Below are 26,454 nucleotides of genomic sequence, written 5' to 3'. Positions count from 1 at the left end.
ATATTACAACCATTATGCAGACGAATATACAGTACTTCGTATTGCACGTATAAATAAAATGTTAACAGACTCTCGCATGCGCACATTTGACGCATCTTTGATCTGATCATGTAAGGCCGTCGCAAGGTTATGACGTTTGTTGTGCGCCTCCGCCAATAGCGTTGCGAAACTTTTAGGGTCAACAACATGCGGGTTCAATGTCACAGACACGGAGCGTCTCGCTGCATCGGTAATGTAGATCATCAGGACTGAAACGGCATCATTTGAGGTGAGTCTTTGCTAAACTGATGTACAAATGCACGTACGTACATGTTTGTTGATTCTGAAAGAATAAGGCGAGCACGTTTGCGCATGGTCAATGGAGCGATCTGCAGAATTCGTAACTCTTTATTTTAAAATGGTCTGCTCGGAGTAAGTAATAATGGCCGATATTAAATGATAGTAAAGCTGTGAACCTGAACATTTCTTGGCATTTAAACATTTCTAGGTTTGGAGGCCATTGGAATGAATAAACTTGTGGGATATGAATACAACTGTGTGATCACATCATATGTATAGACACGTTTATTGATGGTAATGTTAAAGTACATCTCGTGGTAATATGTAGCACAGTCTTTGTTAATGTCTTTTCTCATTTCTGTACAGTTTGTATGTGTCTAGGGTTTGTGCTTTAAATAAGTGTTATAAGGTCTCAAAAGGCTGTGCTAAAAGGTTTTTGCCTGTAAAGCTGTGCTGTAGAAATAAAGTTTGATTGAAAGTGTCGTATCGTGACGAAACATCTATTGCAAATGGAAAACTATTTAGTTATAACATTTCATACTGAAAATTCGAATGCTAAAATAGCAAAATGTCTGCCAAAATAACCATCATAGCTAATTACTATTGAATTACAACTGGGTATGATTTAAAACCACTTTAACAACCTAAAAGCCGTGATGTGATTTTATTTTAGAAGCTCCAGGCCTGCAGTGTCAACATGGCGACATGTGGAGGATGTAGGTTCTTCTTCCTGACTGTAAGAACTCTGTGTGGAACGTCGAGATCTGCATCTCCCCACGCGCTGCCTTTAACTAAACACAGGACATTATCCACCTCTGAAAGAACGTATACTTTAGATTCTTTCTCTGGGTCAAAGAAGAGCCCGGCTCAGTCAGCCAGACCAGAGCGAAGTTCTCCGTCCACAGGAGTCGTTCAGAGGAAACTCTCCGCTGTGGCCGTGCCTCTGAAGGGTCAGTTCCGTCCTCTGTGTCGGTACGATCTTTTAGATCTGGGTGATGTGGATGAGAACACGCACAAAGCACTGGCTTGTAAAAACTTGAGAAGGTTTATCGTAGACCCTACACTTGCAACAATCGTTACTGACCATCTTGCCGAAGACATCGAGGATGGAAAAGCTGTTATATTTGAATGTAACCCAGGTTTGTATCTCCACTCAATTGTTTGAATGCTGGAATTTGGGTAAATGTTTCTGTAATGAGTCACACATGGGCTTTATCTTTTTCGCAGGTCCTGGAGTGTTGACACGTGCTCTGTTGAATCGTGGCGCTCAGAGAGTCGTTGCTCTGGAAAATGATGCACACTTTCTTTCCGAGTTGCAGGTAGGTTTGCTGTTTAAAAACGATGAGGTGTTCTTCTTTAACGGGACTGTTTTAACCCAATCGATCCTTCATCTCGAAGGCACTCGAGAGCAAGCTGGACGGGCAGTTGGATGTGGTTCACTGCGACTTCTTCAAACTTGATCCCATCGGTCAGGGCAGCATGAAACCACCTGCCATGTACTCAGAGAAGCTCTTCTCTAACCTTGGCATCTCCGAGGTACCATGGTCATCAGGTAGGGTCCCTAAAATTCACACTTTCTGGGAATTAATCTAGGATAAAGCTGTGTCTGTATTAGGTATTTTAAATAAAAAAAATGACACACTACACCTAATAGATGGAATAAAGGTAAAATCTCTGTTCACGTGCACCGGCGTTCCTGAGGCATTTTGCGTAAAGTCTATTTTTTTTGTTGACGCAGATGTCCCGGTGAAGGTTGTGGGGATCTTCTCTCAACGAAACGAAAGGAGCTTGTTGTGGAAGCTCATCTACTGCCTGTTTGAGCGTCTTTCCGTATTCCACTATGGTCGTGTGGAGTTGATCATGTTCATCAGCCAGAAGGAATACAAAGTGAGTTCATAGGACTTTATGTATCAGAACTTGCTTGGAATGTTCATACTGAATCTGAGATTGAATTATCATTTTTTGGTCGGTGTGACAGAAACTAGTGACCCGTCCGAGGGATTATAAGAACTATCAAGCTTACAGTGTTCTGTGGCAGATGGCTTGTGACATTGAGTTACTGCATGAGGTAATCTTTATGTTTCCATTATTTGTTGCTTTTTAATGAATAATCTGTTAACAAGAAACACTAGCATGTTTGTCCATATAATGTTGTTGAGAATATCTGCTCTCTGTTCTCGTTACTAGGAGCCACTGTCGTCCTTTTTGACAACATCCAAAAGAAATAGAAGCGCAACATCAAGTACTGCCGTAAGCGTTGCTACATAAACACAATAAAATAAAACACAAAACATGATTTAAACATTCTACTGGTTCCTGGAGGATTGCCAGATTTCAGCCACAAAACAATCTTATAAGAAACATACCGAAGAACATTAACATAAGGATTTCTTGCTATATTTGATTTCTATTTTCAAGTTTTGAGTTTTTTAGCCAATTTTCAAGGCTTTCATTTATTTCATTTCATTTCCCCTCAGACGTCCCAGAGTGAGAACCTTTGTCTGGTGCGCATAACGCCACGTGATGACTTGTTCAACTCTCACCTCACACCCTTGAACGGCAGCACACTGATCATGATGGTGAAACAGTGTCTTGCTAAAAGGAGAAGTAGACTGATTGAACAAATTAAGTAAGTTTTTTCTCAAATAAATTCTTAACTTTTATGCACAAGTGTCATATTTGGGTTGTAAACCATTTTTTTGCCTACTGTTTCAAAGCTCATGGAGTCCTGGAAGTGGGCCAGAACTCATTTCAAAACTCCGCTTTCTGGATGACACTCTGACAGGCGATGTTTACCCGGATGAGTACAAGCGTCTGTTTGAGCTGATGGAGCAGTCGGGGAACTTCGCCGAGAGCTGGCTTTATGAAGAGATACTGGAAACTAAAAACACAGGTCATGGGTAACAGTGACTGCACGAAGGACTCATCGTGGACAAAAAATGTCTTATTTTGGAAAGACAGTTAGAGGACACTGGGGGTTCATAATTTCATGAGACTCGTGACCTTTGAGTGAGTGTTACATGCTTGAGGTATAACTGGCACATATTTTGAATTACTTGTCTATAAAGTTTTTTTGTTAAAAATCATTGTGCCCATCCATATCTTAAGATCAGTGACATGCAGTTGGATACAATAGGACGGTATGGATACCTCTCCTAAAATGTGTTGATATCTGACAGAAGTCACGTAAAACTATGGGGCGTGTGCTACACATGACAAAACCGCTTAGTCTCTTTGATAATTGGTGGAAAGTTTTACATTTTCATTCAACATCAAAAGTAAAAAGGACTTTGAAATCCTAACGATTAGGAAACTACCAATCCCAGTTATGATATTCGCAGTAATGCCATTTTTGTCCTTTTCTTTCAGCTTTTGTATGTTTGCTGTATTTAAATGTACATGATTTTTTTTGTAAAATAATCTATGTAAGAGATTTTACATAATCAATGATAAACAATAAGATATTTACATTTGTTGTTTTATTTCCTTGTCATTTCAATGATTAGTGTTGTAAGCATACGGTTTCTCAGGGAGGTCATAAGCATCTATGCCCTTAGGTAACCTTTTGTATTATAAAATCTGAAATGAACTGTTCACTCATAGTAGCAGGACCACAACAATAAGTGTATTTCTATTTACAATACATTTATGTAAGTTATAATTTACATACTGTTAGAAGTCATAGAAATGATTTGCACACTGTTGGCTCGTATACTAGAAATCCAATGTTCGGTTTCACAGACTAGGATTAGTCCTAGAATCAAATGAAAGTTTGAGCTGTTTTACCTGAAAATAAAATGCCCTGACATATCTTTAAATATGTAATTGCCACTGTTTTGTGCAAAGATTGACACCAGTAATGTTTTTATCAAAGGCAATAAGACATAGTAGTGGTTTAAGCTTAGGCTTGTCTATGAAACCGGGCCCAAATCTTGTAAATTAGTCCAGTCTTTGCTGGTTTGGAGAAAGCGACCTTGCTGACTAATCTAAATTAAAGTACAAACCTTTATAGCTTTTTATAAACGGTCAAAAATCTGTGCTATTTTGCCAAAAGCTTCTGTTTATTCTTCCATCAGTCTCACTGGAGAACACGTGTCTGACGTAAATTACAGTCCATTCATATAAATGCGTTAAAAATAAATAATACATGTTGTCCGTCACATCTTTTCTCTTTAAAACAAGTCGGAAATGTGCTATTGTATATGAAAGAAAATGCTTTGATTGATCTAATCCACCAGATGGCAGTGTAAACGCGAAATCAGATCGGCTGGCGCTGCTCATGAATATTAATGAGGTGTCAGCTACAGAGGGCAAAGGTTGCGTACGGATACGCCCACATGCGGTCTTGGCCACTTGAGAGTGCGTGCACGCGACACGAAGTAAGTGCGCAAGTCTGTCCAATGTTTTAAAAACGCCAAAGTGCAGTTCCCTTAAAGCACACTAACGCTTCCAAGCTAAGTGTATCCCATCATGCATCACGTTCTGGCTATATCGTGAGAGTTTTTGACCGGATCTCGCGAGATGTTGCGGGAAGCCTTCCACTGTCAGTTGTTACTACCTTTTAAGTTTTTATATTTATTTATTCTGTGCTAACATATTTATGTGTTTTTTGTGGGTTCAGCTGCTTTGATAAAAAGCACTATAAAAATAAATTAGATATTTCATATTAATTCCATAGCAAAAACGGGGTGTTGCACATTTTATTGGTGAAAACATCAGAGTTGTGTATTTTGTAAAACATCTTGTTATCGCATCATTAGAAACGCCGCATTAATTAACGTTACATGTTTGCACTTGCTCAGTGTGTCCCATCGGGTTACACGCTCACTTGGGATCTTCGCGAACACTTGGGCCAAAAACAGGAAATACGTCATGAAAGTAGTCAAGTGGTCAAGTGCAAAAACCGCAATTGGGGGTATTTGGACGCAACCACTATTACTAAGCGACGCCCACAGAACATAGTTAAAACGAATAAATTAATCTTCTCCAAAATAGGCGTGGCTGCTCAGTTAGTTACTCTTTTACCCTGATAAGTGGAAGTCGTTGAGGTGGGGTGATAATATTAATAAGGCTACTTTATTAAATGTTACCAAGCAACAGCTTCACGATACTGTTGGTTTTAATAAAAAATTACATTAATTTAATAATATTAAGCTTGCCGTGTCTTTTCTTAAGTACCCGGATGAAAGGCAGGCGGGGCTGCGCATATCGCTGAAGCACCCGGATGGCAGGCAGGAAGACCTGCGCAGACGTGCAGCAGCAGCTCAAACACACATCTGTCCGTCTGCGGTGTATTTTCATCTCTATTCGACTTTAAACCACCTGCTCGATCGATCCGTGAGTACTGAATTTTTTCAAAGCAATGCTTATAAACGAGGGTAACAGCTCGTGGAATAAGAAACGATGTATTTGAGATGCTATGCATGTTAGCACACGAATCAATGACAGGTCCATCTTCTCCATTATGTTTGTATCCACATCATCAGTCAATCATCTGAAAAAACACGTCATGCATTTATTAGCAGCTTTATTACACTTGTTGTTTGCTTTTAATCCCGTTTGCTTGAAATGTGACGGGTTTTATGTGCCATGTTGTATAATACCAGGACCTGTTTTCATACAACCTTATAAAGTGAATGGGGAAGTAAAGGCATTATTGCAACAAAAAACGATGTAAATAAATGCTTACTTGGGGTAATGCATGGAGATATTTAAGGGAAGTAAAAATGTCAGAGATTATAATCATGTACTTGAATATTTTTTTAGCACAAGCACATGCAAAACAGAAGCATGACGGATTCGGTCTATTTTGAACACCAGGCCATGCATGTCATGTATTAATACTTTCGCTTATATGTGTTAAAGTCTTCCCGTGTTCCGTGTGCAAGGAAATAAATCACTTTTATACATGTAAAGCAAACACAGGCAGTGTCATTGTAAAGTGTTGACACCGCAGAGGTGACAACCTTTCATAAAGGTCAGATTTTGACAGCTCTGTTTGCCTAGTCTGGTTTGTGCCTATGTTTTCAATAAAGATGTATATTATTATGTCTAATACAATCCAAGCTAACGGGAGGCTTCAATATTTTTGTTTACGATGAATCGTTTATTTTGTATTCCTCCTAACTTGTAAGGCATGTTGAATAAAAGTAGTTATAGTAAAATAAATGCGTAGCCGCTCAAGTCGTTCTTGTTTTTCAGGCTGAAACATCAGGATGAATAAATCTCTCTCATTCATCCTTCAGGCTGTTTTTATGGGAGTGCAGCGGCCTTACTATTAATGGGTTCTCTCTTAAAGGTGTAGTTCACCCTCAAAGTTCAAACGATGTCATAATTTTACACGTCCTCCTGTCATTTCAAACCTGTGTGACTTTCTTTCCTCTGCAGAACACAAAAGAAGATATTTTGAAAAATGTTGGTAACAGAACTTGTTTTTGTAACCAATGCAAGTGAATAAGGGAAGTTCATTCTTCAAAATAATCTTCTTCTGTGTTCTGCTGAAGAGATAACGTCACACAGGTTTGAAATGACAAGAGGGTGAGTAAATGATGACTGAATTTTCATTTTAAAGGTGAGGTACTCCTTTAAAGGATGAATGAAAGGTTTAAGCCAAATCTCCTCTTGCTGCATCTAATCCTAGCATGCATCTTTTATCTTAGCGTTAATTATTTACAATAAATCATTTGGCACCTGAGATGTTCAACAGTGGTCACCCTATTACAGATTTTCAGCTGATATGTAATATTCCCAGATACCTCAAGTTTTTACACTTTCCTCATGCAGTTGTCCGCGGCATTTTGTATTTTCTCCAAGTTGTAAACAAGCACTAGAAGAATGAATGCAAATGACCCAAATGTGTCTAGCAGCAGTAAGCGGCTCTGTGATGTGGTCAGCTGTGGCCTAATGGTTAGAGCGTTGGGCTTGTTATCAGAAGGTTGCCGGTTCTAATCTCAGTGCCAGCAGGTCATGACTGAAGGGCCCTTGAGCAAGGCACCTTACCCCTGATTGCTCTGCAGTAATGTGCCACTGTATAAAACTACTTGTAAGTCGCTTTGGATAAAAGCGTCTGCCAAATGAATAAATGTAAATGTAAATGTAAATGTAAATGTGGTTTGGAGAGGCATTGAATGTTTGTAGGTGGTTATAAATCTCCTGGTCCTCATCTCACCGAGTGATGCCAGAGAAGCGAGTGGATGCCTGTGGGCCACTGTGAGTCAGAGCCTCATGACATCAGCATCATAAATAAGTCCTTTACAAACAGCACTATATAGCGGCTTGTTTTAGACAACATTATTTCGCTTGAAGCAGTGAACATTTTGGTGCTTTAGGCATCACCTTTACACCATGCAATGTACTGGAAGCCATCCCAGAATCCCCTGGGAAAAGAGAAGACAACTGTCAGGTCACTGTAAGATGCTGTATAATATTGCATAAGCGCCGTCAGGAGACCGTATGTAGATGAGCTCGAAGCTCTTCCTTCGATAACAACCCTAAAGGGACCATCATGGAAAATCTCCATGGTGTGTGAATTCACTATTCAGGGAAACCAAACAATCGGAGATGGAGAAAAATAAACTTCGTCAGAGAATGAAGTGATGTTTATTTAGTAAAGGTAAGCAGTTTTCAACTAAAGTAAAGTAGAGAGGAGGACAGACGTTAATGCCCGCCCTGTATACGTAGACTGGGAATGGTTTTTTTAGACTACATTGTTTTACCTGCTTCTTTTTGGTCATGATTCACAACCTGAATTTTTGCAGATCTGTTTCATCGAATCATTTAATTCATTTTATTATATATATTTATACAGTATATACACGGTTACTCGGGTCCAGTTTGAAAGATTGTCTCTGTGATATCACGTGCAGCTGAAAAACAACGGCATACAAAATTACAAACAAATGAAAGTGTTTTGAATTGGGTAAACTATGAGTTAAAGCTGTTTATTTTTATGATCGATCATGAACATTATATTATCCACTCTTGTTCCTCCAGCCGCCGGACAGAAGCATCGAGTGTCCTGCGAGGTTTCGAGTGTATCTTCATGCTCTGGGTCAGCCGGACCTCATGGATGACGGACAGTGGCAGAGCGACGGCCCAGTGAGGCGAGTAGGAGTAACCGACCCGGAGCTTCTAAGCGACTCTGAGTCCAGCCGCAGCCAGGATGAGAACCAGAACCGGTTGGTGGAGGAAGCAGAGGAGGTTGAAGAGGGTCCTCGGGGAGGGCAGGGGCTTCTCCGACACGACAACAGTAATAACAACGGAGAAGATGAAGATTATGATAGTTCCAAGTTGGATGACTATGACGAGGAGGATAATGAAGATGAGGAGGAAGAGATGGATAGTACCAGTGGAGTGTATTCTCCAGAGCTGGATGGACACATCCGAGATTACCCCACTCCCAGCCCCAGTCCCACAGGTAACAGACAAAACACAGATACTCCCTAGAGAACATATAATGTGACGATACATATTCGATACAATACACAAAACTGGCTTCACAATATAATTGTATCGTAATATTTGGAGTGATATTTAAAAAATAAATCTGAACATGTTTTGTTGTACATACAACACGTTTAACTAAACCTAGAATGTTGACAGTTCTATTGTTTAACAAGTTGTATGTAAATGAATAAAACTAAGCAGGTCTATTAGTGAATAAATCTGAATATTAACATAAAATTGAAATGAAGAAAGTTAAACCCGAAGCATTGCATATAATTTACTTGCGCAAATAGTTCATTGTGTCAACACACCATAAGAGATATCTTCTTAAAGCAGTAGTAGCACAAAATAAAAATAAATACTAAAACATATTACATAGCTCAACAGGCTGGATTTAACAGATTTCATATTGCAAAAAATCACAGTAACTATAGGATATGTCATAAATGTTTCGCAATATATTACCCAATACCACGCACCGTTTGTGTGGTTAATTCAAAACTGCAGTTTCCGAAACAGCTTCTAAGTCTATCAGTTAGATACACTAATAGCCAATATTTACCTTTCATTAATTGAGTCACATGTGTATGTACAGTATGAACATTAGTTGAGGTAAGAACCTTAAAATAGAAAATGGTAAATATAATCACTGTGCCTCTTTTATACTGTATATGGCTTCGAAAGTGGCTCATCCATCAGATTTCAGAGCTGAAAATATATGCGATGTTGTTTTTACAGTGTCAGAAGGTCTTGTCAGCCCAGAAGGATCCTTGCACAATGATGTTGCTTCAACCCACGGCTTCATGTGCTCCCTGGCCGTGACTCTACAGGAGCTGGGGGCGCAGGGAGACCACCCGCTTCTGCCACAGTGCCTCCATCAGGTATAATACTCCAGATACACCTCACCTGTCTCACTTTCGTACACACACACACTATCTCTGCTCCACTTTAGTAATTGAGATGTTAAAAGTCAAAAATGGAGAATGCAATACTGTTTCTTAACCATCTTACTGACTTGTACCACCATCCAGAACATAAGCTGTGGAAAAACACTCTTGTTAATCTGTTGTTGTTGGCCTGAGCCCATTGCATTGACTGATTCCGCGTGTCTATAACAGCACGAGAGAAAATAGAAACAGCACCTTAAATGGTCAAGCTAAAGAAAAGTAATGCTTGTACAGTCAAATATACATTTTTGAACGGATAATATGAATAAATAAGCATTTTACATAGGGATGCAGGGTTATGAAAAAAATCATAATTGACGATTATTCACCTCAATCTTGTAATTTCCATTATTATTTTCAATGAATAGATTTTACTTTAAAGCTTTGAAATGTTTTATAACTTTCTGTGAAACAGCTGCATGCCATATTCGCTCTATGAACATCCAAAACTAAATAATATAATGTAAATATCAAATAATTATGGGAGTTATGTTCTTAGTAAGAAATCCAAAACGAATGGTAGGGTTCTCAAATTGGGGTCCTCAAGATGGATCCTGGGGGCCACAGTTTTTGTGTATCATAAAAATTAGACCGCCAACCAAAAAACTTGATGTTCAGCATTATATAAGAGAATATGTTTTTGTTTTCATAAAAGGGTTAAGGTTATTATTCTTTATTTGGGGGGGCACAAGGCGATACACCCTACACAAAGGGGCCTTGCAACGAAACAGTTTGAGAACCACTAGGCTAAAAGACACATTAATTATCTGATTCGACAATGTGTTATGTGCCGAAACACACAGAAATGATATTATAAAGTGATGTGTATTGAATAATTGAATGCATAAATAACTCCAGGCCGAACTCTCTTTCAGATTGCGGAGGCATTCACGCGTGAAGAGGATTGTATCCCGAAAATTGGCTTTGTCAAGTTCTTTATATACGTTCATATACTCAACCATACACATGTTGATGTGTAAACATGTGTTCCTGTAGCTCCATAATATAATATAATATTGCATTATATATCAGTATATTATTTCCTGTTATATGTATATGTTGACGTTTGCTCCATTCCAGCTCTTGTTGTACGCATCACTATATCCAATGATGTTTATGGACATATCTAGTGTCGGTCATCCTGTAATTCTGTTAAACTCAGAACATTATTGTATCCAGACACCATCGTATATCCACATTTCACTTTCACATTCTGTAATAGAACAGCAGCGAAGTGCATCGGTGCTTTGGGATTTCACATTTCCTAGATTTTCTTTAACCTGAGCCTTTCCCAGATGAGAGAGCAGTCAGGTTCATACAGTTAGAAAGACTTTATCATGAACGTGTGCTGTCCAACCTCACCGCCATACAGGAGCAATGGGGTAAGGGAACTTATCATGTGAAATACACTATATAATCTTATGTAATATACCTTACAACCAAGTGTATGTTCATGTGAATGGTTTTGTTGTTGTGTGTCTGTGTTCAGAGAGAAGCTGGAGTTTGATTGGCGGGTGTCAGGACATTAGAGAAAGCAGAAGAGACCTGGATGCTGAACACCTGGAGAAACTGAGACACATCTGCAGGACACACATGCAGTAAGTGTAAAGCGCACACACACGCAGCTGGTGTGCTCCGAGGCAGTATGAACTTGAAGCGAATGTAAATCAGAAGTTGAGATGTTTTCATCTACTGATGATGGAACATCATATGATTTATATGCTGTGAGTGGCGCTGAATCATTTAAATAATTTATTTAGTGCTATCCATAGATCGCATCGACAGTAAAATATGTCAGTGGCTTTTTTAAATGAGTACAAGTACATGTTTAACCTTTCGAACCACTAGACGATTTAAACCAATGTTAAAGCAGCGTTTCTGTCCCATTCCACACGGCCGGACGACCACACGCGCATCTGAGCCTCCCTCCTAAATTTAGCCCGTCTGCGTCTCATCTCTGCTCTCCGGCTGCAGTTTGGAGTCCTGTACTGGTTTAGGCATATGGCCGTTGCTGTGCTTTTTAGCAATTTGAGACAAGCGCTAGTGTTTCAGTATGGGAAGTGTGCCACGCTAATATTAGATTCCCGCTGAGCGGAGCGACCTTACATTTGCGCTCTCTTTCTATGCGCTGCAGAAGAGACGGAAAGAGGGAAAATATGAGGATACCTTAGCTTCGTAACATGGTTTTGACTGACACATTGTTTTTGTTTGCAGACCGGCACAGAGCGCTGAGAAGGTAAGGCAACCTCTGTGACGTTTGCGTAAGCATGTGGATGTACGTGGTTGTGAAATGAGAAAGCTCGTGTTTAAAGATCAGAGGGCGAAAGTCAACGTTATGTGTGTGTTGGTAGTGTGCGGTTGTGTCCAAAGTCCAGAGGAACAGCGTGATCAGGGAAGAGCCGGCAGAAGACCTCAACTCTCAACGACTTTCATGCAGCTCAGGTGAGTTTTGTTTTTTTCTCCAATCACAGTCCAGATCACCTAGAACGGACCATGACATACCGGGACATTTATCATGATGTCATTTCCACATTGAGTCGTTATACTGTATCGCGTTTTTCATCTTTCAGTGTAAGGGAATACATTAACGTGCAAGCTTCTCGAGAAGTTTACAAAAGTCTGATTCGTCTGTTAGCCTGGAATTTCTTTTGAAATGTTATGTATATAGCTTTAAATGTAAGTGTTGGTTATTGAGTTATATTGATTATGGGTTTTTATTGTAGTTTGTCTTTAAAATGTAGTTGATGAAACGGTAATGAAAAGGCAAATGCGTTTTTATGCAGGCCGAGCTTTAGGTATTGAAAACTCACTTGGAAATGTTGCCTTACGAAGGTAAAACAGGTTGTGAATAATGTTTCGTCTGATAGTATTGAATAGTGGAAAACTCATCACATTCGTCTCTGTCACATGGTGAATGTTACTTAATGGCAACATGATACTGCATTTGTGACATATTGAATTAAACAACCATTCAAAAGGAAATAATGTTCAAGGTTAGACTTTTACTATAAGAATTTATTAAAAATATTGCAGGCTATGATGTTAGTTCATTTAACCCCTACTAGACGGCTTTGGTACATCACCAGAAAGTCATTTCAGAGAGCTTACTTTATTACATTTTGATGGCATCTTTTTTGTATTCACAAAAATACCCACATATGTATCATGAACAAAACCTACCTACTTGATAATCATTCTTTCGCCACATGCATACAAGGCAACCCCTTCCTCAAATTCACACGAACACAGTTAGAGTTCCCTCCTGTACCTTCAGGTCATGCTTTATTGATGAGAGCTCTCTTTCTCACTGGCTCCTGCATCTGATGGGGTCAGTTACATGAACACCGTGTTACTCGCATTGAGATCCATGACCCGGTTTCACTTTTACACGGCATGCACGGCAGCCCCGCACACACATTTTCGCACTCTTGGCGCAGCCTGTGTCCAGCCACCTGCTTCTAGTATGGTGACCATCTCTGTGCTTGGCTTACACTCCAGCAGCAAATGCATCTTGGTGTTCGTCATTACCCTCACACATAGACGCATAAGGTACAGATTTATTACTTTAATCTCATCGCAATTCTGCTCCAAAAGTTCATTGTAATATCATGTCCCTTGTTTGACTTGAATTACATCTTTGTTTTGTTATTTTGTCTTGAAAAACGTACTAAAACACACATCTTGAGTGATTTTGTGGTTTCCAAGCCTGGGAAAAGTACTAAGCCATATCCCATATATACAGATGCAGAAAAAATGAAGAGATCCTTTAAAAAAAAAACCTGTTTTTCTAAGTTGACTATTTGTAGCAAAGAGTAGAACTACTAACAATATTTAATCCAAATGTCAAATAAAAATATTGTTTCTATATGCAGAAAATGAAAACTGGAGAAACATGTCAAAATAACCGGAAAGATTTTTTCAGACCTCAAATACTGCAAAGAAAACAAGTTCATATTCACTTTTAAGCAATAAAACTATCATATTTGTACATGTATTTACAACAAAATATTGATGTTATAATAACCTGGATCTAAGAAGTAAGTTAATAAGAATTCAACACGATCCACAAAAAGCTTAATTCTTCAAATCATTGTGGTTGCTGTTAACGTTTGACACGTTTGTGAATGTACACCGGCCTGCGGGGACATTTCCACGCCTCTAAACATGACGCGACACAAAACAAAGCGTGATTGGTTGCTTTACCTGTCAGTCATATTGGGTGGGCCTGTTTCGAGTCTTATGAAACCCCAACCACACCTAAGCATCTAAACTACCTGTGATTCAAAAAACACGGTTGCGTGATGACGTCAGCCTCGAAACACCGAGGATTTAGTGAGAACCTGAAGCTTGCAGACCTTCAGTATATAAAGGTCTGGCTACGCGAGACCACACATTTTAAGGCTTCTTCATAGACATCATGGTAATTCTCACTGTCAAGTCAAGTCAGCTTAATTTATACAACGCTTTTTACAATTTTCATTGCTGCAAAGCAGCTGTACAAGAAAACATTGACTATAAGCAAAACATATAAGGTTGTGTAAGTCGAAACACAGGTCAAATATCAGGCATACTATAAATTCCTATATGCAGTGTTAGTTAAATAAAACTATAAAATTCTAGCAGCCCCCCTGGCCAGGCAACCAGTGCAAAACCGTATGGTCCAGAGAAGTACTAAAGACATCATTAAAATGGTCCATCTGCCTCACAGTGGATGAGATCTGTGAAGTGATGATATCACGGCCAGAACCGCTCTTTCTCTGAGCTGTCATCACTCAGGTCCTGTATCTCAACAGTGCTCTGTCCTCGTTTTAGACCACAGAGGGAGTGAAGAACACTCGAGGAGTCCTGCATTATTGATGGACAGGGCGGGAGGGCTGTGATGTATCGATAGTGATTGATCAGCTGCCGTTGATCCGTTCTGTTGTGTACGCTTGATAGTCAAATTCATTCAGCTGAAAGAATATCAGACAGCGAAAAAAGAGAAACGTTTATGTAAGTGTGCATGTGTTAAATATGAACAAACATGACGTCTCTCTCTTTCTCCATCTGAAACAGGGACGGTTATGGAAGAGCACAATACATCCGAGATACTCGCCCAACAGGAAGTCATCCAGCCTGACGATCGTAGCAGCACTGCCCCGCAATCCCAGCAGAGTGAGCATGACCCCTCCCCCTCCTTAGACCCACCCCCTTCCTCCTCCTCCTCAGCAGAGACGGACAGCTCCTCCTCTCCTGCCTGTGAGGAGGCAAGACCAAAAGAGAAGAGCAGAAGTGTGGAGGCTTCTCACAAAGATGCAACAACACAGCCCGAGCATCCCCCGTCCGAGTCGCTTATGGTTGCCGCTCAGCCAGGCACCGTCGAGGTCCAGCAGCCTCAAACGGACACCGGAGCCATGACGGAGCAGACGGGAGACACGGGGCAGGGAATAGTGGGGACTCAGGGTGAAGGACAGAAAGAGGAGGTGGAGGCTCTGAAGCTGGAGGAGACGGGAGATGATCAGGAAGTTCCTGAAAACACTCCGGAGTATGATTCGGAGGAAGATGGACACGGGGTGGAGTCGCTGGATGTTACGAACGTGTCAACGCTGGACGACATGGCCAAGCGCATCCAGGTAGAAGAGGTGGGTGACAGATGCCAGTATCATGAATCAGTTTATTTTAAATTCCAAGGGTTATTTTGTGATTTTCATGGAACTGCTGTGAGAAATAGACTGGATTGAGTGATGTCATAGTGACATCATCTTGCATAGGATACCCTTTACACAACTGCTTCAGACTTAAAGGAACAGAGCGTGAAAATACTCCTAAAATGGACAGATTTTTGGCTTCTTCAGTTCACAAATAGATAATTTGATATTAAAATTTTAACTTCTTATGGGACTCAAAATCTCTAAAAAGCACAAACATTTATCAATATTGTTATCCGGTGGAAATGTTGTTAAGTGAGTGAAAACAAGTATCACAGGTCCGGTGTATGAAATTTTAGCGTCACTTCACCGTTCACCCCATCTTTCAAACCACTACATTGCGTCTCACAGAACAAAGATGGCGTCAAGATATTGTATTTACGAAACGCGCTCTGTAGAACAGTTTGTCCATTTAGGGCTACTGTAGAAAGACATGGTGAGTTCCATGTAAGGGGACCTGCGGTGTATGTTCATAGAAACATCTCCTCCTAACACCGTGTCTACACCGGACACGACATGTGCGACACGACAAACCCATTATGGATAAGCAGGATGTTATGTCATAACACCCCTTTTCGAGTCCGTGTAGACACGGTGTAAGGTAATGAAAACATAACGCTTCATTACGTAAGGTCTTTAAACACCTCTGAAGACAGTTATGTATATTATATTGCATCCTCCAAAATGTGTCACATTGGACCTTTAACTTAAACTCGTAAAACTTGATTAGATTCTAGAACCCTGATGTATTCTTGGTGTGGTGGTCCTGGCTTTTTGTACCTCGGCATGTGGCGTGTAACCCCAGCTTACCGCCACTTTAACTCTCTTATACGTTTGTTTGTTAAGAGGGAGTTTGATAAGAACGTTAATAATGTATATCGAAAGCTTAAATGTGATTCAGGACTGGTTTACCTAAAGAGTGACCTTTCCCGCTAAATGCCAGAGATGAGTGATTGAACGGGCCGTCCACCCTGTGTGATGTCATAATAACACTTTTGGCCTCAATGAGACAGTCAACAATAGGATCAGAAGGAATACTGACCTCTGCTCGCACAATACAGGCCTTTATGAACGTATCGTCTTGTGTCCCGAACACTGATGTGCTCTGTTCCCAAACATATGACGTTCTGTTGCTTGGGGCGAAACCTCTTTTTAGGGACTTTTCCTGTTTAATCTCAAGCGTTTATTGTCAGTGTGTTTTTCTTTCCTCTTGATCGAGTCCAGTTTGTTTATTTGACAGTGTGGTGAATTATTAATCTTTGTAAAATGTATTGACCAGGTCGGTCAACCAATTAATTGCATCCAGAATAAAAGTTTGTGTTTACATAATATATGTCTGTGTGCTGTGCATATTAATTTAGTATTTATGTACTCATACACATATCTGCATATATTTAAGATAAAAATAAAAATGAATGAATGTTTATTTCATTTCAATTATTTGCCAATATAAACAAATACATCAAAATGTTTATGAAGAGTTTGGTTCCAAAAGAGATAACACTGTATTGTGTATTGTCGAGTTCTTATGGTTTAAATCGAAACAAACTGGAAACAAAATTTATTCTGGATGCGATAAACAGCCCTCGTTTTGGCACATTTCATGGTTTCTTTTTTAAAGAACCCACAAGCCAAAACAAGCTTTGTCCGTTTATGTGAAAGAATCCGTTCCACTTGTGAAGTGCTTGAAGTTTCTTAAATACTTTATATCAAATGTACTTTTGCGAATGTTTGGTCTTGGAGTAGTGTGAACCTTGTCGTTGGGTTTATCATGCGGGTGGATTGTGACCTTCAGTCTGATCCGTCATCTGTAACTCTCATGCGGTTTTAACTTTAAACATGTTTATCAGTCATTTCTTTTTAAAGATCGTTTGCTATGTGAATATTATTGAGATGTCTTCTGGATCTGGGTAGTGATAGGTGGCTTTTTTCTGTTTTTTTACTGCTTTATGGTCACAGAAAAAAGAAAACAATCTCGCTGCCTTTACATCCACCTCACTTTTATAAGACTAGATGATTTTCTCTATCAGAAGACCAAATGAAACAGAAGAGATGATAAAGCTTTGTTGTTGTTGTTGTTGAGATGTTATCCGGATCGTGCATTATGATTCACTTTACGATTGGCTCATGATCATATTGTGCTTCTACAGATGTCTAAATGCAGTTTATGTGTTTTTTATATTTGCTAGACCGGATGTTTTGTTGCCGTCTCTTGTCTATTTTAGACATCATTTGCTTGACATCATGTCTTTTAGCACATTCATTTAGGATTTATTTTAACTATGATAAAATCATCAGCCCCCCCATAGTACTCTTTACTCATTTTAGACGTTATGTCTATGCAACGTTTGGTCGGATCTTGTAAGCAGTTTTATGGAATTGAGTCGTTTTATGGAATGGTTTAGTTGTTTTATGTGCTTTGTTGAAAGTGTGCAAGGAACATATTTGGCTTTATTTTCAGGCTGTCAAATGAAATAAGCCGTTGTGGATTTATAGACCTGTAATTATTTTCAATTGGTCGGCCCTTACCACATACAGGCATAATGACATTTTAAGGTGAAATGAAAGCTGGTTTTGTAACAATGTATTCTGTTCAAAGTCAATGTGATTATCATGTGTACAAGTATAATGTAAATGTGTGTACACACTTTAAAATTAAAAGCTTTTTCACACACGATAGAATACGATAAACAGCAGTGCTTGTTGCATGAAATATACATATGTACAGAAATGTTACCAAAAAAAGTATAAAATGCTAGACTATAAAGTGAGAACAGTATCATTAGTCAGTCTTCTCTTTAAAGGTTGTTAAACAATCTTTCTGATATTGTTGTTTCAATGAAAATGTTCAATGTTAATTTTATATTAACACATCCATCATTCATCATTATGATGAATAATGTTGAATACAGTAAATTCTTCGAGCTTTTAATATAATGCGTTCGTATTTGTAAACATCTCTCTGTTATGCCTTTGCTCCGTATTGTTCTGCGGTTGTGCTTGCTCACATAAATCTCAATATTAATATGGCATTCATCGATTTCCTCTTGACTCTTGAATAATGTCCACTCATTCTCGATGTGACCTTTTTGTGACCTTTGCATTCATCAGCGGCTGGTGATATAACATGACTTGCTTCTCGCTCCCTCGCGTCTCCAATACTTTCATTGCCGTGAATTATTTATGAGATGGGGTAACACCCAATTTGCATGATGTGCTCAGCAAATGGCTTCCTGCACACGTGCACATTTTTTATTAAAAGTAGTTCAATTTATAGATTTTGTATGTAGGATAGAGAATTTATTTGTAATAGTAGTCTTTGTTTTGAGTTCAGGTTTTTATTCGCAATGTACCACAGGCTCATAGTGACATCTAGTGGTTAAACTATGTTAGTGCAGAGCCTTGAATTAAATCATTCTTGAGGATTTGCATTCGCTGCGTTGTTAAATCACATGAGACCCTGTATAATCATCAAGACAGCACATTATTGGTTATGTTTTTCTGTCCTTCAGATCACACCAGCCGCTGGCCTTGTGTCTATCTTAAAAAGAAGGGTCTCGCTAGAAGGAGCCAACAGTTCTGCCCCCGCTGCCCCTAAACCTGTCTCCAAGCGCAAGGTCCGTTTCCGTGAGCCCTACGAAGGCCTTGACCACGGTAAGAACCTGAATCAAATATTGATGATAATATATCAAATGTGTCCTGATTTGGTGCCTGCCTGTTTTGATATGTAGATGAGGTAGGCGGAGACTCTTGGCTACTCCTCCTCTTGTTGTGTTTGGCTACCGTTGTGATCAGCGTGGGTGGGACGGCGCTCTACTGCACCTTCGGAGACGCCCAATCCAGCGTGTGCACAGACTTTTCCCATAACATGGACTTTTACATCGGCCGGGTTCAGAGAGGAGTGGATGAGCTCAAACACTGGCTGTCCCCGAGCTCATAGCGGGACAGAGAAGGACAAAATGACTCTACGGTTGTTAAAGAGTAATTTTTTTTATTTCATCGGTAGCCTCTATTATCTCTTAATAATTGAGTGGCATGTATGAACCTGTGAAGCTGACAACACCTACAGCACAAAGGACTTCAAGGTGACACCTTAACAATTGCAATGTGTAGGATTCAGGTCACACGAAGACGCCCGAGCCTGCCTTTCAGGTTTGAAAAGAGGACGACCATCCTCTCGAAGACCTGTTAAAACCTCTTGGCCAGTTTTTGACTCGAGTAAATCACTGTTTACTGCCATCCACTGAACCTCATACAGAGAGACTTAGTTTTTAAAGTAATCTTTATATTTGATTGACAGGATTTTCATTCAGACAGTGATTGACCAGCATGGCGCTAAAGACGATGATGGACGTAACCATCTGTAGCCTGGACGTAGCATTCTCCTGTGGTCGGCCTGGATGGGCTTATGGAAAATATTTCTAGGGACAGGAAAGCAATACATGAGCGTTTGATCTTTTTAGATACACTCAGCAAGGACCCCGGGAAGACAAATCTTGTTTTTGATATTCTTTGTTTATGGGTAAACCGAAGATATATTTCAAATAGATTTTGGGCTGATAGCTGATGCCACTGAAAACACGAAGAGACCACTCCAAAATGATTTCGGTTTTTCTTAATTTACTATTTCCACCTATGCGTTTAGGTAAAAGTAACATTTTAGTTTTTTTCTGTTAAGTAATTACAAGAATTCTCTCGAATTACAAATGAAAATGTTGTTTCCTTATCCTAAAATATCTCAATTTTACCTTTAAAAAAAACAGGATTTGTTTATCCCTTCAATATTAAAGCCTTGTTGACTGTATCTAGAGGAAAGTTTAAAAAGAAACGCTCGGTTCTGGCACGAGAATGTTGTGATTTTATCATTTTCTCAGGCATGGTCTTACTAATCTTAACAGTTATTGCAATCATGATGTTAAAAATGTTTCTTTTATGTTCTTATAACTTTACGTCTTGCGTTAAATAAAGTCAGATTAAGATTATTGTCATAAATGTTTTATGTGTTTGTTCTACCCGATGTGTGTCTCAGAGAACATTTGTTATGTTTCTTTTCAAAGCACAGACCTGCTCTGATAACGTCAACATGTACAAGCAATTAAACGTGCGGTTCTTTGCTGCGGTCACGTTCAAAAGTACAAGAATTGTAAAACATTATTTCGGGTTCTCTTGTTTTATTTGTGTGTTATCTGGCTGGTTCAGATGACCGATGAATGTCTTAATGTGTGAGTTTTCAGTATTTATTTATTGCAGAACAGAAAGTCTTTTAGAATCACAATGTCTGGCTGCATGCACTCTCTCTCTCTCCTCTACTGTCTGTACAGAGACTATTTGCATTTTTGGAACTTCATGTTTGTTTTCATCATTTAAATTTGTGTATATATCATGTGAAGATTGCTGTATTTCTTTTATGTCCGGTTCAGATCTGTTTAGTTATTGGCTTGGGAGAAAATGTTAAAGGTATATGCAATGAGATGTCTTTGACCAAAAATACCTGGCAAATACATTTTATTGTTGCGACTAAGTTGTCTTATTCCAATGTATGTCATTGTTAAATTGTAACGTATATATGAAGAGTTTGGTTCCAAATTGAGATGATAAAAACTTTCAAAGATCATGTTTTTTATCTTAACATGTTTTTATTGTGCTAGTAAGAGTTATTGTGGCTCATAGCAAAACAAACCAACAGCAGTTTGATTGATATCTCATTTTGGAACCAAACCCTTCATATGTATATATAAGTTACACAGTATATATTAGTAGGACAAATACAATTTATTGAAACAAATGTATTGAAAATGCAAGTCATTTGCCACTGACACGCCGTTTATCACATGGTTTGTAAAAAATATATATTAAAAAATAAAAATTAATAAAAAGCAAAAGAATCCTACTTATCCCAAACAACGCCCATAATCGCTATAGACCAATCAGAAGCGACCTGACATGACGCCGCACACGGTTGTACTGTAGAGGCATGTAAATGCGTATGGCCGACCCAAAACATCTCAGATCAACACGAACTTACAACGCCTATAAATAAAATTGTGATTATTCACAATCGTCAAAAACAGTGTTAACAAAATATAATCGTTAAACAAAACCTTAATTATGTATCCATCGGCCACGTCCGTTTAATTCGAAAACATCAGAGGCTGCGCATAACGTACGCAGCTTTGGTCTACTTCAATCAACTGCCTCGATACGGAAGTAGCGCCTGTCAGAGGCGCGTCTGCGAGCTGATCCCGTTCAGTGTTTGTCTGAGACGATAAGCGGCGCGATGGCAACGTTCAGCACATCCTCCAATAGACCCTACCACATCGTCATCTTCGGGGCTACCGGTTTCACGGGACAATTTGTGGTGGAGGAGGTGGCCCGCACCGTATCCGAGGGTCCGAAGGGGAATCTGAAGTGGGCCGTGGCCGGGAGAAGCAAAGACAAGCTGGACAAAGTTCTCGAGCAGGCCGCCGAGGCTCTCGGTGCGTGGTGGCACATTTAGTCTCTCCGTGTGTGCTTGATATTTACATCAATAACTTTTAAAATGTCCCCGTGCATGTTTAATCTGAATTTAGGATTGACCGATAGTCTAGATGGAGCCAAGAAATCACCATGGCAACCATAGTTTCCATCAATCTTGAATAGTTTATCTGCTTTAATTTTTTATCTACTGAGAATTAATAGGGCATGCGATTTAAAATAGCATAAGTCGGTTAACTGTTACCCATTAGACAGCCATGTGTTTACTACAATAACAATATGGTGTTTGTAATAAAACTATGGTTATATTTTTGAGATATTCTGGATCTTTATATTGATGATAAAACGGTGTTAGCTATTATTTACAACCTATTCTTGTTTGTAATTTAATTGTTTTATTCAAGCATGCATGCAGTGATGTCTATGAAGTGTATGCACTAAATTATATACAAGGTTTGCACTTCCACCAAATAGTAACTGGAACCTCAATACGTAACTTGAAAGACAGCTTCATGCCCTTTATGGTCATTTGGCAGATAAGAAACAGATAACTGGGTAAAGTTGTGCAAATGTGTGGAGGGTTGTGATGACATCACACCGTTGGACTTGACTTTGACCCACACTGTGGCAATTCTGTCCGGACTTGCTGTTTTTCCAGGCTTGCCAAAGAAAATGCCCGCTGTGGGACACTGCATTGCCTTGTTTTCCTTGGATATTGTACTCGCATTTGACAATGCCAGTTTAGTATCCGGGCACAGAAGTCTCCAGGGCGGTTTTGAATAATCCTTGAACAGCTGATGGAAAATTGTCCTCCGCTGACATATTACAGCACATTATTTCGGAAGCTTTGAACGGGTCGGCATCAGATACGAACATTTGCTAAAGTTTAATTTAGATTTCACTCAGAGCTGAAGTTCAAAGTTATTGATCTTTATCGATAAGCATATTTATGATTGTTGTATTTGGCCTGCCCTGGACTGTTTTGCATTGTAAGCATGCATCATTTATTGTCTAATTTACTTCATGTGCGATATATTATCCAGTTCTTTTTACGTAATTGTGGCATTGTGCAGTGGCATAACGGTTGCTGTGTTTAATGCGCTTGTTCGCAGGTAAACCAGAGCTGCAGTCAGAAGTGGACGTCATTGTCGCGGATGTCGGTGAACCTGACTCATTGGCTGCCATGTGCAAACAAGCGGTGATTGTGCTCAACTGTGTGGGGCCTGTAAGTATGCAGTGAGATTAGAACAAAGACTGCATGATCTGACATATTGGGCTTTTGATCACAAACATATATCCCACCGATGATGGGCTTTTTTAGGGCGCCCTGACACCCAATTGTATTTGTGTATCAAGAATCAAATAAATACAACATTTGGCGTGTTCTTTCAACAGTACAGATTTTTTGGTGAACCTGTTGTCAAAGCATGCGTGGAGAACGGAGCCCACTGCATCGACATCTCTGGAGAGCCAAAGGTCCCACATCACCACCTTCACAATAAAAGCTTAGCATTAAACGTCCTAATAATATGTATGTGTAACCTGTTCTGCTCATATTTGTCATGTGTTTGTCTCTTATATTACTAGTTTCTGGAGAGTATGCAACTCAACTACCAAGACAAAGCTGCTGAGAAAGGTGTTTACATTGTGGGAAGCTCCGGGTTTGACTCCATTCCTGCAGACATGGGCGTTATTTACACCAGGGACCAGTTTAAAGGTACATTAAATGACATCTTATTTCAAATATAGCACTGAATGCATAGATAGATTATAATACATATAATGATATTTTACTGGATAGTAAGTTTCTTTAATACTTTTATATTAAACCAAGATAAAGGAACTTGAGGTTGTGCTATATTAGAGTTAAATAAAATGTCAAACATCTTGATTTTTTTCAGTATTGTCATCTGTGTTCTCATCATTGATTCTGTTTTATTCGTTTCCAGGGACACTAACAGCCGTTGAGAGCTTTTTGACTGCAAGCTCAGGGCCAGAGGTCAGTTTAAGACACTAAAGAATGAAAATGGGTTTGTACTTTAAAAAGGCTTTTGTGTTCAACCCTCAGCTGACCCATAATCCCATGTGTTGCCACAGGGAGGATGCATCCACGATGGCACCTGGCAGTCGGCCATCTATGGCTTTGCGGACAGCGACAAGTTGCGTAGCCTCAGGAAGAAGTTCGGTCACAAGTCTCTTCCTGTGGTGGGGGCTAGAATTAAAAGGAGGTGTGTACAATAAACAAACAGTTACATTGTAAATTGTTTACCCACTAGGGTGCATTAATACGTCTTTTATAGGAGAACATGAATTTAAACAATTTAATGAATATTTTCAATGAATTTCTTAACCAAGATTAATAAACACTGCCTGGTTGAAAAATATTTATGTTCCTTTTTACAGGGGAGCTCTTTTTTTTAGTAATGAGATACAGCAGTATGCAATTCCCTTCATGGGCTCCGATCCATCAGTGGTGAAGAGAACCCAGCGTTACTTGCATGAAGAACTACAGGAGTCTCCGGTTAGTCATCAGTTCGGCGTCAACCACCCCACATTCCCATAATTCTGTGCACACAGGACAAAGCAGGAGAATCGATCAACTGAAACTGTCTGTTAGAGCTGGAGCTAAAACCTGAACCTGTTCAACTGGGCCAATGCTGAACTTGTTTATCCAGAAAACTAGAAATACTGATGTCTTGTAACATCTGCAGATTTTTGAGACGGCATGTCAAAGGGAACATCAACTGTAACTGGATGAGGGTTGTAATCTGCAAATTCATCACAGACTTCTTAGAGTTTCAGCTACAGATGATTCCTCTGTGGGGGATTGGATACAGTCTGGCCAATACATTTTATCATGTGTTTTTATTTGAATTGGATATTATGTAAGAAGTCAGATTTAATCTCTTGTTTTCTCCAAACATCTCCAAACTTTTTGTGCAGTGAAAATGTGTGGCTAAACAGACAATATGTCCATAAAATATGGATTTTAATAAATCATTTTATTTATTGTGTACGTTGTCCTTTAGGTTCAGTATGGGGCGTACGCTGGTGTTGGATGCATTTCCAACATTTTTAAACTCCTCTTTGCTGGAATTATGTTCTGGTTCTTTGTGAAGTTCAGTTTTGGTAGAAATCTCCTCATGAAGGTAAATGGCTTTTCTGCTATTTAATTGAGAATGGTTTAGTTTGATGATCACAGTAATGTCAATGCAATTCTGAATTTACATTGTTGCAGTTTCCAGAGTTTTTCTCTTTCGGCTTCTTCTCTAAAGAGGGTCCAACGAGAAAACAGGTATGACAGGCTTTTTGTTCAGGTCACTGTCAGATGGTTTGCCGTCCTCTGAACATGTTTATAATTTAAATGTGATATATCCAGATGGAGGGCTCCTCTTTCCGCTTTGCTTTTTTTGGTGAGGGATACACTGAAGGTACGGAGCCCACCGAGGCTAAACCCAACGCTAAGATCCGAACTCTCGTCCAGGGACCAGGTACTTTGACTTCTGCCTTATTAAGTGTCAATCTACATAACTTGCTCTATTCAAAGCACTATTTACTCAATGTTTACAGCATAAGAGTGTATATCTGTGTCTGCTGTTTTTCAGAGGCTGGATATGTTGCCACGCCAATCGCTATGGTTCAGGCAGCTATTACTATGCTGAATGAATCCAATTCTCTACCTAAAACGTGAGTCATGATGATATATATGTCATAGACTTGAAATATAAATATTCCCAGAATGCTTAATTATTTTAATACTAGATGTGCAATTTGTAGTTTATATGACATCATAGAAGATTTCACATTTTCGATTAAATGTCTGTTATATTGGGTGACTCCACAGGGGTGGGGTATATACTCCAGGAGCGACTTTTGCCAAGACCACCCTCATCGACCGCCTCAACAAGCACGGCATCCAGTTCTCTGTGCTTTAAGTGGGATGCAAATGGGGCTTGATCCATCTGGCTTTGACATCGCTCTTCTAAAGCACCTGTTCCTTTGCTTGCTCAAACATAAAGAAATCTTTTGCTATTTGTAGATTTCTCGGCACGTTAACAGTGTTGCTGTATCCCAGTTTAGTGTCCTGGCTTGCACACTGTAGACCGGGCTGGATTTATTTGCATGCACTTCGCTGAGATGGCTGAGAATTTGCACAATGAGTGTTGGCACAGTTTTTTGATCTTATGACATTTCCTGTTTGAGTTTAAGATGATTCAAAGTACAAAATAGTAATGCAGATAACAGACATCTCTTAATAAACATTTTAAAAGTGCACACAGAGTTTAAAGAAAATATAACTATGGAAAAAGAGAACTAGGTTTTGTAATGTCATTAGTTAATATACGTGTGAAGCCAACAACGATGGCTTAGTAGTAAGATAAATTTAAGAATGATATACATTTTTGGTAAATATATAAATCTTTGAGTTCATATTTTGGAAGACTAGAGAAAGGCTGTAATATGGTTAACTGTTATGACCAATGTGCTAGCTGAACATTTCCTCTTATTGCCTGTTGTTATTCTGGTTTATTCCAACCAAACAAAAATATATATAAAACCTTATTCTGGAATAAAATATTATATTAATGAATTGTTTTAAAGGCTACATTAATATTGTGATA

General features: G+C 39.3%; 3 protein-coding genes across 3 annotated transcripts; all 3 read left to right on the top strand.

The window, feature by feature from the left end:
* The first annotated feature begins 104 nt into the window (after positions 1-104).
* tfb2m (transcription factor B2, mitochondrial) lies at positions 105-4,411 on the top strand. The gene is made up of 9 exons (XM_079457893.1): positions 105-268; positions 953-1,418; positions 1,507-1,598; positions 1,678-1,831; positions 2,018-2,166; positions 2,258-2,347; positions 2,467-2,529; positions 2,757-2,908; positions 2,997-4,411. The coding sequence occupies exons 2-9, from the start codon at positions 977-979 to the stop codon at positions 3,181-3,183; spliced, it is 1,329 nt and encodes a 442-aa protein (XP_079314019.1). The 5' UTR covers positions 105-268; positions 953-976; the 3' UTR covers positions 3,184-4,411.
* A 1,071-nt stretch (positions 4,412-5,482) lies between these two features.
* cnsta (consortin, connexin sorting protein a) lies at positions 5,483-21,212 on the top strand. Its single transcript, XM_079458743.1, has 11 exons — positions 5,483-5,616; positions 8,272-8,695; positions 9,463-9,605; positions 10,547-10,577; positions 10,967-11,053; positions 11,161-11,269; positions 11,886-11,907; positions 12,023-12,113; positions 14,727-15,292; positions 18,871-19,012; positions 19,090-21,212. Exons 2-11 carry the CDS (start codon positions 8,344-8,346, stop codon positions 19,296-19,298), a joined length of 1,752 nt encoding a protein of 583 aa, XP_079314869.1. The 5' UTR covers positions 5,483-5,616; positions 8,272-8,343; the 3' UTR covers positions 19,299-21,212.
* Positions 21,213-21,547: 335 nt separating this feature from the next.
* On the top strand, positions 21,548-26,423 carry LOC306895890 (saccharopine dehydrogenase-like oxidoreductase). Its single transcript, XM_079459463.1, has 12 exons — positions 21,548-21,834; positions 22,945-23,057; positions 23,228-23,308; positions 23,420-23,549; positions 23,782-23,831; positions 23,930-24,060; positions 24,236-24,353; positions 24,862-24,981; positions 25,071-25,127; positions 25,212-25,323; positions 25,438-25,519; positions 25,677-26,423. The coding sequence occupies exons 1-12, from the start codon at positions 21,636-21,638 to the stop codon at positions 25,765-25,767; spliced, it is 1,284 nt and encodes a 427-aa protein (XP_079315589.1). The 5' UTR covers positions 21,548-21,635; the 3' UTR covers positions 25,768-26,423.
* Positions 26,424-26,454: the final 31 nt, after the last annotated feature.

The sequence above is a fragment of the Barbatula barbatula genome, assembly GCF_947034865.1.
Source record: "Barbatula barbatula genome assembly, chromosome: 6".
Taxonomy (NCBI): Eukaryota; Metazoa; Chordata; class Actinopteri; order Cypriniformes; family Nemacheilidae; genus Barbatula; species Barbatula barbatula.
Note: the sequence above shows the minus strand (reverse complement) of the source record. Positions and strands in the feature narration are given on the sequence as shown.

Coding starts and splice junctions, on each gene's coding strand:
- cnsta (XM_079458743.1), top strand. CDS start 8,344: ATGGATGACGGACAGTGGCAGAGCGACGGCCCAGTGAGGCGAGTAGGA. Junction 11,270..11,885: donor ATCTGCAGGACACACATGCA/GTAAGTGTAAAG, acceptor TTTTGTTTGCAG/ACCGGCACAGAGCGCTGAGA. Junction 12,114..14,726: donor ACGACTTTCATGCAGCTCAG/GTGAGTTTTGTT, acceptor CATCTGAAACAG/GGACGGTTATGGAAGAGCAC.
- LOC306895890 (XM_079459463.1), top strand. CDS start 21,636: ATGGCAACGTTCAGCACATCCTCCAATAGACCCTACCACATCGTCATC. Junction 24,061..24,235: donor GGGGCTAGAATTAAAAGGAG/GTGTGTACAATA, acceptor TCCTTTTTACAG/GGGAGCTCTTTTTTTTAGTA. Junction 24,982..25,070: donor GTAGAAATCTCCTCATGAAG/GTAAATGGCTTT, acceptor ACATTGTTGCAG/TTTCCAGAGTTTTTCTCTTT.
- tfb2m (XM_079457893.1), top strand. CDS start 977: ATGGCGACATGTGGAGGATGTAGGTTCTTCTTCCTGACTGTAAGAACT. Junction 2,167..2,257: donor TCAGCCAGAAGGAATACAAA/GTGAGTTCATAG, acceptor TCGGTGTGACAG/AAACTAGTGACCCGTCCGAG. Junction 2,909..2,996: donor AGACTGATTGAACAAATTAA/GTAAGTTTTTTC, acceptor ACTGTTTCAAAG/CTCATGGAGTCCTGGAAGTG.